At 34.7% G+C, this 12,131-nt stretch overlaps 2 protein-coding genes across 2 annotated transcripts; both read right to left on the reverse strand.

Moving 5' to 3' along the window:
• Positions 1-358: 358 nt before the first annotated feature.
• LOC110786666 (uncharacterized) lies at positions 359-3,357 on the reverse strand. The gene is made up of 3 exons (XM_021991227.2): positions 2,999-3,357; positions 2,518-2,870; positions 359-750 (listed from the first exon to the last, which is right to left on the reverse strand). Exons 1-3 carry the CDS (start codon positions 3,107-3,109, stop codon positions 495-497), a joined length of 720 nt encoding a protein of 239 aa, XP_021846919.1. The 5' UTR covers positions 3,110-3,357; the 3' UTR covers positions 359-494.
• A 1,119-nt stretch (positions 3,358-4,476) lies between these two features.
• On the reverse strand, positions 4,477-11,775 carry LOC110786708 (E3 ubiquitin-protein ligase RSL1). Its single transcript, XM_021991279.2, has 3 exons — positions 10,824-11,775; positions 9,379-10,124; positions 4,477-5,145 (listed from the first exon to the last, which is right to left on the reverse strand). The coding sequence occupies exons 1-3, from the start codon at positions 11,223-11,225 to the stop codon at positions 4,761-4,763; spliced, it is 1,533 nt and encodes a 510-aa protein (XP_021846971.1). The 5' UTR covers positions 11,226-11,775; the 3' UTR covers positions 4,477-4,760.
• Between the last annotated feature and the right edge of the window lie 356 nt (positions 11,776-12,131).

Below are 12,131 nucleotides of genomic sequence, written 5' to 3' on the forward strand. Positions count from 1 at the left end.
AATTACTAATTAATCATCATAGTTGAATATTATAAGGAAAATGATACATAAGGCCATACATAAAGAAAATTAAAATTAAAAATATTTGTTTATATTATACTTCCTCCGTCTTTTAATACTCGCAACGTTTGTAAGTTTCACGCATGCCAATGCACAACTTTGATCATTTATATTTTAAACTCTCTTTATGCAAAAATTATAAAAAGTTGATATTTTGAAAATATTCATTGAGACGAATCTAACATGATCTCACATGACTATGTTTTATCTTATATAAAAAACACTATGAATAGTCAAAGTAGATTATATGAATAGTGACAAAAGTCCAAACGTTGCGAGTATTAAAAGACGGAGGAAATATTAAATACGGAGTATTAATAATACTGATTGACGCGCAATTTTATCATACATTTCTAAATTAATTCTAATTTAAAAGATCATTAAATGCTTATTTGTAGTCCTATATCCTGCATATATATCATTTAAAAAAAAGATTAGGCAACTTTAATAAAACGCCTTTGCTCCAACGAGTTTCGAAGATTATCTCTAATGAGCTTTAAGTTGTCAAGGACTTGTTTCACATTTTCACTTTTGACCTCCAAAGGCAATGGCCCATTTGATGAAGAATTGACCGGTTCAACAATAGGGCTCATTGTAACCAACGCCATTGAATTATCAACATCACTTTTATCTTCATCCTCCTCTATTTCATCATTGTTGCTTTTCTCCTCCAACGCTAATTGCTTCAATCTGGAAGATTTCAAACATTTTTGCTTGTAATGTTTATAAATTTAGTGTTTGTTTGTTTGAAAAAAGTTTGAAAACTGAAGATTTCTTAATATGACCCGACACGACAAAACTAGCGAAATTGACACGACATAATACAAAATTACTTAGAGAAAATACGAAGTTGACTTGACACGAAACGTACTCGAACATGCACTACCCATTAGATTTATTCGTCATGTAAGTTACGTAATTATCCTGCTTTTTACGTAGTTTTGATAAATAATTTGGTACAACAAAAAATGTCTTATTTTACAATTTGCTTAAGTAAACCTCTATTTGGTTATTGTAGCATTGGAGAACTAGTTTTGATTTATGATTTTCAGTAATTCACATCATTGGACAAACATAAATTAATACTCCCTCCATTTCTTTTTGTTTGTTACGTTTGGACTTTTGCACGTTTATTAACGTATATTAAAGATTTTTGTATTTTTTATTGAAAAAATAAACCCAAGTAAAACGGTTTTGGATCCTCTAGAGTTCTAAAATAACTCTACAAGGTAGAGTTTGAGCATCTCAACCATTGAATGAAAAATCAATGGTTTATATATTATCTTTCCAAAATTCTCCCTATTTTTTCTCATCAATATGAGCCATTGATTTTAAAATGTATGGTTTAGATACAAATCTACCTTGTAGAGTTTTATTAAGACTCTAGAGGATCCGGACTCAAGTAAAACCTCAATCCACTAATCATTCCAACAACCAATAAAATTGTTTTATTTATCAAAATGAACCAATGATGGAAAAGCACACATAAAAACTGGCACAAAATATGACAATATAATAAATTTATAAAAGAAAAGATTCTACCACGTAACAAACATTGTGAAACACTCTAAAATGAATACGTAACAAACAAAAAGAAACGGAGGGAGTACATATTAATACATGATTCCTAACAAGTGACAACCTCAATCCCTCAACAAAGATGAAACTTCCATGAATCAAACAACAAGACTAGCACTAAGAAACTCTTGTTTAAATCTCCTTATAATTAGGCTAATCAATAAAACAAAGTAATTTTTTTCCCGAATGAGTATAAGGGAAACACAAATTACAAACATAGGAGGAGAATTTAAACCTGCGACCTGTCATAAACAAGCTCTCGATTTTAACTACCAAAACATCATTGGAGGAATAAACACCTATGAGAGTGGACCGCGTCGTGTTAAAATCTTATACACATCTTTGAATAAAATGGATTCTTTATATTTCCTCTGTTATTTTTTAAATGTCACAATTATTTAGACACGTTTGTCAATATACGATATCAAATATTAATATATTTTATTATGGATAAGAAAAAATTATAAAAAGTTTATATTTAAAGACTATTCATTGAGATGAATTTAATAAAACACTACATGACTATATTTTTTCATATGCATAAACAAAAAAGGAAGTCAAATGAACTTGTGTGAATAACATCAAAAACTCGATTGTGTCATGTAGTACTTCTAAGGTGCACCCGGATTTTTTTAGAGCACATTTTTTCTCACATGTACAAACCATGTCAAGAAATACTGTGAGAGAGAGTCCATCAAAGGGCATAAAAACACCATTTGATGCATACAAAAAATTGTAATACTTACATCTCACATGCAAGAAGGAGAGGGGGGTGGTGGTGGTTAATTTATGCTCCGTACTTGACTAGAAAACAAGATAATAATACTAATTAAATTTGAAAATTCAAAAGGGAATTTCTTAAAACATTATGCCACTCACCCGTGACAATCATCATCCAATTCTTGTCGCTCACATTGATCTTGGCGTTTTTGCACCAAATTAATCTCAGATTCTGTAATTTCCTCTGCAATTTCACTGTTAATCGAGCTCGATTTCGAACCTTGAAGCCCAGGAAGAAGATGATCTTCTTCTTGATTAAAACTTGTTGAAGTGATCGATGACATGCAAGAAACATCATCAGAAGCATTTGATGAGCTCAATTCAGATTCCTCAATGTTTTTATTCATGGGAATGTTTAAAGATTCAAGCTTCTTTCTCAGGGAATTTAGCTTCTTCTCTGCTTTTCTTCTCAACTTCATCTCAATCTTTACCTGCTCCTCTAACTCACTCAACTGATTCACAAATTCAAACTCATTAAACTCAAATACCCGTGTCAGATCCCCGTCATACCAACATAGGTTTGACCAAAATCACAAAAAACAGAATCATTAAAAAGTTTTCATAAACAGAATCTACATACCTTAATAGCCAAAAGCTCAACATTGTGTTCAGCAGCTCTAGAAGAAGCCCTTTCAGCTAGTAATCTGCCTCTTAAGCAATCAACAGTTATCAATGCAGTTTCTCCTTTCATCTTAATTCTCCTCCCCTTTTACCAAAAATGGCCGCATTGAAATATATAAAAATAATTGAATATCTTATATTTGTAACTCCAGAAAATGGAGCGGATGATAGAAATGATTTTATGTTCTGACAATTTAAGTGGGGTAAAGTGTACTTATTGTTTGATTTTTGAAGGGTTCAAAACTTTTTTTCCCACCTCACTCAACCACCGACTAAACTTCAAGAATACTCCTATTCATTTCGAATAATGGGACCCCAAACAATTACAGTCACCTTTTCTTGGTTTAATATTTTATTTATTTTTATTTTTATTTTTATTTTTATTTATTAAGCATGTTTGTTTGTTTTCGAACAGAGCATTTAAATTGTCTTATTATGTTAATGAGGAAAATTGTCCACCTATAATACTCCTAATTACTGTGTAATTTAAAATTAACCGACCGTCCAACAAAGCTCTGTGAGAAGCAGTGCATATTTTTGAGAGTGAATATTAAAAAAAAATATGGACAGAATTTCATCTAAAGTCTTGAGTATCACTCTTTAAAACATAAACCAACTAAGTTAGTGTTGCTAAAAAAAAAAAACTAAGTTAGTTGATATTCACTTTCCCATATCAATGAAGACTTATATAGTTTGACTTGTGAGGCAACGGACAAAGTCGTCGAATACACCAATTGTTAATTTTCTCACAAGAAAGACAACCAAATATTTAAGGGATTTACGGGATTAAAATCCAACTTAGCTACACGAGTCATTAGTGGAATGTGGACGATTTATTGTCTGAATATAACTCGAGGTTGAATTAAACCAAATAAAATCTTGTGATCCATACAATTTAACTTATGATCCGAATATGACTCGAATTAAATCAAACCAAATAAAATCTTACGATCTGGTTTAATTTATGATCCGAATATGACTCGGATTGAATTGAATCGAATCTAACCCAAATCAAGGCTTTTTTGAAGCTACTCTTTTGCCTAGACTATAAAAAGGAATATGTAGTACCAAAAGTTGAACAAAACCCCACCACCGTCCCCTAAAATAGGATAAAGAAAAAAAATCAGTCACGAGGATACAGAATGCTCATTGAGTTGCTCCACCAAAATTATTAATTTTATCACCATTTTCTGTCACACAAATATGCACTTCCTCCTCTTCCATCTTTTACACTTTTACTCACGGATTCACGGACTCACGTCTCACGGGATATATAATTATATATCACAAAGTCAGTGAAACATCAAACATGTCAAGGACTGCGTGTCATGTTCAAATCTCCCCTCCTCCATTTGTAATTTTCATATTTTAACGGACAAATTAGAGCTAGAATATGGCTGATAAAACAAGGTCGATAAATGATCTTAATACAGTGCATTTACCCTTCTGTATATGCCAGTTTAGCCTATGACGTGAATGTATTGCCAAATTATTTCCACTCTTAACATCAGTACAGTACATCATCTTGCACCTTTGCATATCTCTTGTAAGAAAATCTCTAGTCATAAATTTCCCCTGTCAACTTAGAGAGTACAAAAGCAGATGTAGACAGGTTAATAATAATCACATTTATGATCAACGAAAACTACATTCTAACAATTCGAAAACTCAGTTGCTAGCTACCCCCCATGATGGCGAATTTGGGTTGAATTGCTGGGGTATCAGCGAATGTAGTCATCGTAGTAATTATCACTTATTACAGAAACAAACCTCTCCAGCCAAGGAAGCTGATGGAGATCTTTCATGGCATCAATGTAGGAATCTGTACACGGTGGAGGCGGCAACTGACAAGTCCGATGATCACTTAGGCTGAAACCACCAGCAAGGAATCTCTGTATTATAGCCAGTTGTGAACGCTCTTGATCTGAATACGCATCTAGTATCATTGGAAATGTCTCAAATGAGTTCCATTCCCAATTATTAGCCTCCGGGGTGGTTGGGCCTACTGAATCCTCGGAATTACCTTCATCCCAGAAAACACATTGACATGTTTGTTGCCTATCCCTATATTCAGCGCCACAGGAATAACAGAACTCATGCCCACACCTGCAATTGCCAAATTAATAAAATGGATATCAGCTCAGATATCATTTGAACCGTTCTGTACAGATTCTCCCCTCACGAAATTAAGCAAGCTCTCTTCCAAATGGAGGACAACAAATAAATCTCCAAGCCCATATGGGCTGCTTTTTTCAAAGAAAACATGGAGGTGAGTTTCATAGTTTTTTATGCAGTCAACCATTCTCACCTCCTCGTAAATGGAACAAGATCTTCACTGCACCTATTCTAAGACAAATCAATCACGAAACTATATTTCACTTCCTTCCTATAAGCTTATATTAGTAACTTTGTTCAAGATTGTCAATATGCAAGTGTTAGGTTGACAGTTGGACACCGAATTTTATGCCCCGTGAGGAATAGAATAATACACTTATCCAGCCTTTAAAGATTGACATGAATAAAGCACACGACCATATGAAATAGAGAGAGAGAGAGTGTGTGGAGAACAGATCGAAGAATCAGTTAATGAAACAATTTCCTAAGGTGCTTTAACAATGCTACTTGCCATGTTTGAAGTGGGCAGAAAGATTCAATAGGTTTTAATGGTTCAAGGCTTGACAAATAGAGGGTTTATGGATAAAACCACCATAACCAACTCTTAAAGTTATCCAATTTCTTAGGGTTTGATTTAAAGTTGTTCGTCACTAAAAACAAGAACAACAATTATAAGCTCACTAAGAGAATACATAATATTTCCTAAAACTGAAAAACTACAGCTGGAAAAATCTCCTAGAATACCTAATAGTTTTAACCAAAGGTTCCTTGGGCACAAAATTCACAATGAAAGTCTTAAGAAATCTCAAATCTGATAATCTAATAAAATCATTCTCTGAAAGAAAATATCTTTGCTCAATTCCTACTGCTATCAAACTTTATGAAAAGATTACTGCATTCCTACTCCTACCAAAAGTATGAAACGATAAACTAAATGCAGGACGCCAAGGATCCACCCTAAAGTGTGGTATCTGTTCAATTCCAATGAGCAATAACACCCCCGGTCCTTATATAGACAAGAAACTTATTCCTAACCCTGGCTTTGGATTCTTGCTTTTATTCTAGAAAATACCATTGATAACGTCAAGAATATCCTACAAAATCATTGTTCCTTTCACGAAGATTACTCTATGTGGTAAGAGAGTAAGAGACAGAGGAGCATGGTAGTCCAATTTAAGAACAAAGAGTGGCAATAGTTGAGCATGACTTAAAGGGCTTGTTTGCATAGAAGGTGATGTATTAGGGGGTAATAAAAGTGAAACAAAAGATTGAATGTGAGAAGAGGTGATTGTAAAGGGGATGAAGTAATGAAGGTGTGATTGAAAAAGGGGGAGGGGGAAACTATTACCCTTATATGGAGGATAATAGTTATCCTAGGGTGGTGGTGGGTAACTATTACTCCCATTAGAGGGTAATAATTCCTAATTTCCTATCATCCTTCCCTCTTCCTCATACCAACACTACCTTTTCCCTCTACCATCACCTCATCCCATTAATCACCCGTCTGTTTCACCCTTCACTTTCCTTAGTTTGGCTTTTTTTGAACCCCATAATGAATTATCCTTAATCCAAGCATGCCCTGAACAGGGTGACACAGCTGAAGCATGGAAATTCAAGGGCACACAATGAAACAGTGCTTAAGAACAACTGAAGCAAACAGATCAATACAGGAGAGATATCTGCCTCCCTAATTTAACCAAATGATAAACTGAATTAAAATTATAATAAAAGTTCTAAAACTCTGTGAGAAACATTTAGTCCTTAATGAGAATTCCAGCAAGGTTATGATAATAAATTGGAGCTAGTTTTGATAACTAATTCCAAAAACTCTCTGAAAAACTAGTCCTTGATCAGAGTTAAGAAAGCTGGTTTAGGCTGGACTGTTGAGCAAAAAGGAACATCAGCAAGTGGCAACAGCTAGCACCAGTGACCAGACTTTTAACAAAATAATGATTTCTGTTATATTTTTAAAAAACACTTATGCACGAGTAGATAAGAGTATTTTGTTTCATTAGAAAATCAAGGGACTTCACTCAAAATTCTCAGAGAAGCTGAGATTATTAAATCAAACAATTGTTTCTGATTTAAGAAAAATGGGACATTTCTCTTAGAACCTCAAATATGTTTTTCTGATTCTGACCCTGCAAACAAACTAGTGAGCTATGAGCAAAGTACCTATGGCGAGATTTACCTGAGTGTTAATTAAAGATTAGTTGTAAGGGGGACCTAATTACTTCGCATAGTCCATATCTTTTTTATTTGTCCTTCAGTTCTTTCTCCTTTCAAAATTACCACAAAAGAACCTAATGATAACAAAGCTAAGATCAATTGTTAAAGCATAGCCTTCCCAAACAACACATGTGAGTGTCCCGCATTGATAAAGGATGAGAGAGTTAATCACTTTATAAGACTAAAGAGTTAATCCCCTCATTACCATATGGTTTTAAGGTGGAACCTCGTAACAAAAGGCCAAGACTATTTATGTGTTAGTCAAGTTCCTAGGGGTGTGTGCTGAACTTAATTGCTTGTGTAAGCCCAAATCAAAGTCTATATGCTTAGCTCACGTACCTGAAGAGGAAAGTGTGCTTTATAAAGATATTCAACCTGAATGAACTAAAACAAATTCTAGACTCCCAAGGTATCATATTCCAGAATTATAAGGTCAAACTCGCATAAAATTGAGATAATGTGCTTCTCATTGGACTATTGGAGGGAGAATCTAAAAGCTCATAATGAAATATGCTTCTCATTGGAGGGAGAATATAAAATCTCAAAAAGAAAGAGAGCATAAAGGTAAAATCCAGACTTAGAGTTGATTAAAAATTGAGTTTTTTGAATTGTTGATGATCAGTAGAATATTCAAGGGCAACACAAGCTGAGTTCAAGGCATGCCAGAATGACAGATTAATAGAAATTTGCAAACCTTTACCCTTGTCATTGAGCATAAATCAGGGAAGTAGAACAAGGTAACTCATGCCTTGACAAGAAGGCAATTGATGATACGGGTGAAGGAGGCAAGATTTTCAGGCTTTGATTCTTTAAGAAGTGTTTGCAACTTGCAAGCCCTAAGGGTAGAATCAGCTGTGCACTCTTCATTCGAAATACTGATGAAGGAAACTCTTGTAAGAGGAGGGGTTGGCACAGCAAACCATATGGAAACAAGGACTTCGACTCACAGGCTGACAGGCATGAAGGCGGTTATGTGTAGGTTCTTGGCAGAGTGTTTTACCAAGGGGATTACAATTCCCTGATGCATTTTTCCGCATAAGTTCACACAAGTTTTGCACAAGTCTTTGATAACATAAATTTCCACACAATTTATCAAGGAATCTTTTGCATCTTAATACGTTGCTTATCATTCATCTTTTATCCGCCTACCTCTTCTGCTCTCTCCTCCCACTCTCTCTTATTCTTTCTTAAGCAGTATCTCTGACCAATTCTTCACAAACACCGATTTAAGGAAGATTAGAAAGTAAAACAAATAATTACCTCTTGGCATCTTACTTTATCGTTTTCCACTTATCCCAATGACTCAATCCTTAGCAACACTTTTCATCTTAGTTTATTGTCTTCCATTGCATTTATTTACCTTGAATCCTCCGACTCCATATTAAATCCTTTCATTCATCTCTCCTTTTTCCCACACTCCCCCTCCTTAGTCTTGTTAATTTCAAAGGACGTGAGGATATTATACTTGCTATTACTAATTGCCTCCCGCCCCCTAGTAGAAAAGTTGACTTTTTTAAGCAGCATTTGGCGACTCTTCATATAACTACCAATAAAATACGTCATTTTTCTGTATTTGTATTTGGTAGACTCTATTCGAGTATTCGATTACAAGCAGCATTGAGCTTTACCACCATACGCACAACGGCACAACAGTCAAGCAACAACCATCTACTTCCTTTGACACTTCTGGAATCGTGTTTTTAGCATGCCGTGATTCTTTACAACTATGTAAAAGGAATGTAATTCAAGTAAAACACATAATCCCATCTGATAAGAGCACGAAGGTAATCAACTCCAATTACGTTCATCACTATTTTTTCATAGTTTTGGCACAATAATCACTTAAAGAATTTCTGACATTTTCTATAATACCAAATAGCCTTCTTATTAGTAGACCAACTTCGCACTTGTTAACTAACTAGAACTCAATAAAAAAAATATCAAATTACCATATAGGATTCTGTAAGACAATTCTAAAGATGGAGGTAGACTTACCAACAGGTCATGTGGTAGCAACCTTGAGCCAGCTCGATCATCCTCCGGCACAGTTGGCAACGCCTCCATCCTCTATCCTGTGCTAAACAGTGCAATGTAAGATCCGAGGAATCTCTCTCATCTAGTGGAAGATCTCGATACTCTCCACAACTCAATGAACTATGCCAGGGAACCCCACAATTCACACAGATAGATCTCTGACAAACTGGACACTCAATGCAACACTCATTGGATTCATCTGAGGAGCTTGCCTCGCGAGGATCAAGAAGAGCCAAACAATTTTGATAGGGGCAGTAAATTTTTTCTGAACTAAGCACATTAAATTCTTCTACTGCTTTCTCTAGAACATCGTAAGAAATAACGGGAAGAAATAATTTGCATTCTGATTTTGAGAGTAAATAGTTGCAGCTGATCTCAGGGCATCTAATGGGGACTTGACCAGCCTCTACTTTCCCATCAGCATACGTCTTCAGACATTGGGAGCAAAACTTGTGTGAGCATCTTAATGTGAGCATCATTGAAGATAGCTTATCATCACAACATAACGAACAATTCTGAAGTGAATTATGGCTCTCTTCGTGTAATGCGACCAAACCAATTGCTACCTGAGCTAGTTGCAAAGGCCTCTTCATTTCAACACCGGGGACAAGTTTCAAACTAAAAGCATCTAACTGACCCACGAGTTCGAGAACCCTCTCCCTCAATGCTACAATTAGAGGCATATCAGGGCTCTCCTTTAGCATGATCTGTAAATCAAAATATAATATCAGCAGCTATACTGAGAGAAGACTATGCACCAGCAACTCAGCAAGTATGTGTGACCAAAATTCTACCAGATAAAATGAATCACGAGCCTATGCAATCTGGAAAAGAAAAACTAATTTAGATGAACCTATTATACATTATCTGCCCCCTTCACATTTCATATCATAACGCACAATGGAAATCCCGATATCCAACACAGATTGACAAATACACACACAAAACAGAACTTTTCGCGATGCAGTGAAAACAGCAGTCATACTTTAATTAGTATCAACCAATAATCTGCTTTTATTGACAACCAACATCGGTGAAACTTCTATTGCTGAGGCCAACCAGACAACATATAAATTTATGTTTACAACCATCAACACCAAAAGAAAAATAAATGACTGAAGCAATTAACCAAAGACCTACTCCGTAGAACCTAACTCAATCTTATTCAGTGCAAATACAACAAATTTCTCACATTTGTGGTAATAAGGATTAAGGAGTATAATTTTTCAACTAGAGAATTACCGGCTCAATGCTGAGAACTATACATGGCATGAAAAATTTACAAAGACCATAAAACTTCAGCAGCATAATTAAACCTTCACTCAGTAAAATTCGACAACATCTTCAACAATGTATTCGAAACAAGAATATATCATAACATCACAAGATCAGAAACACAGCAATACCTGTTCATAAAGAATCTTCGAATCCGTGGTAGCGAAAACACGCCTAATATTATTATTACTACTCTTTAAAACCTCAAGCAAACCATCCATCAGAGACAAATAATCCGCAACTAAACCCTCAACATAAAATTCAAGCCTTTTCTGAACAAAAATATCAGAGAAGTTCCCTGTACCTTGAATAACAACACCAATTCCAGTGAACCCAGAACAACAAGATTCCCCAAACCCATCAATTGAAATCCCTTTAAAAGTCATCTTCACTGTCAATTCATCACAAAAATCCTCCTCCTTTAGGCATTCATCTTCACTCTCTTCCCCACAACAGCTCCGAAATTCCTCTTCCTCGTCTACTTCTGCTATGGCCAAATTTAAATGTTCCTCGCAACACCCCTGATCTTCCATTTTTCTAAAAAAAACCCAGAAAAAATAACAGGGAATTTTGCAAATTTTGAAGAATTAGTGCGCCATTTTCACAAACTTAATCTACCCAGAAAAATTAAAAGGGGGTTTTGCAAATTCATGAAAAACTAGGATGCCACTTCACACAAACTAATCGACCCAGAAAAATTAAAAGGGGGTTCTGCAAGTATTGCAAGAATCAGGGTGCCATTTTCAAAAATTCAATCGACTCGGAATAATCTGTCGATTTCAGAAGCACAATTATTCTGAAATTCGATGGAAAAGTTAATGTCATAATCCACGGAAGGAGTGGATTATGAAATTATTACCGGAGATCCGGCTTTAGAAGAGACAAGAGATCCGGCTTAAAATTAATACTCCATAATTTCGGAGCATTTAATCTGAAAAATGGAAAAGAAATCTGTGAGAAACAGTGAAGAATCTAATTCTCTGGCATTTGACCAGTAAACTGAGAAAGGAATTTTCAAAGGAGAGAGAAAGTGTGGGGGATTAAGTTAAGCTAGATGCCAATACATGAAGCTTCCATGCCAAATTGGACAGTAATTGACGTAATAAAGAATCTAATTATCTTCTTCTTTGTAAAAGCAACGACATGCTCGGTAAATTATAAAAAAACACTTTATTTCCTAAAAAAATATTTGTGAATGTGACTTGTTAGGCCAAGTTCTTTTGAATTTATATTGGCTTATTTTTTATTTCAATTCATTTAATTTAATTTCACTTTAGGAGTATTTGGTATTTTTAATTTATGATCAATTCACTTACTTTAATTTCAGTTTAGGAGTATTTGGTATTTTTAATTTATGATCAATTCACTTAATTTAATTTCAATTCAATTTAAATTGCTACTATCAATAAAATATTTTGTATAATAATAATAAATATTAG

This window comes from Spinacia oleracea, chromosome 1 (genome assembly GCF_020520425.1).
Source record: "Spinacia oleracea cultivar Varoflay chromosome 1, BTI_SOV_V1, whole genome shotgun sequence".
Lineage (NCBI taxonomy): Eukaryota > Viridiplantae > Streptophyta > Magnoliopsida > Caryophyllales > Amaranthaceae > Spinacia > Spinacia oleracea.

Bases quoted from the DNA above. Each gene is read 5' to 3' on its own strand.
- LOC110786666 (XM_021991227.2), bottom strand. From the start codon at position 3,109: ATGAAAGGAGAAACTGCATTGATAACTGTTGATTGCTTAAGAGGCAGA. The intron at 2,871-2,998 runs GTATGTAGATTC...TTTGTGAATCAG, and splicing joins TTGAGCTTTTGGCTATTAAG to TTGAGTGAGTTAGAGGAGCA. The intron at 751-2,517 runs GTGAGTGGCATA...GAAATCTTCCAG, and splicing joins TTGGATGATGATTGTCACGG to ATTGAAGCAATTAGCGTTGG.
- LOC110786708 (XM_021991279.2), bottom strand. From the start codon at position 11,225: ATGGAAGATCAGGGGTGTTGCGAGGAACATTTAAATTTGGCCATAGCA. The intron at 10,125-10,823 runs GTATTGCTGTGT...TTTGATTTACAG, and splicing joins CGAAGATTCTTTATGAACAG to ATCATGCTAAAGGAGAGCCC. The intron at 5,146-9,378 runs GTAAGTCTACCT...TGGCAATTGCAG, and splicing joins TGCTACCACATGACCTGTTG to GTGTGGGCATGAGTTCTGTT.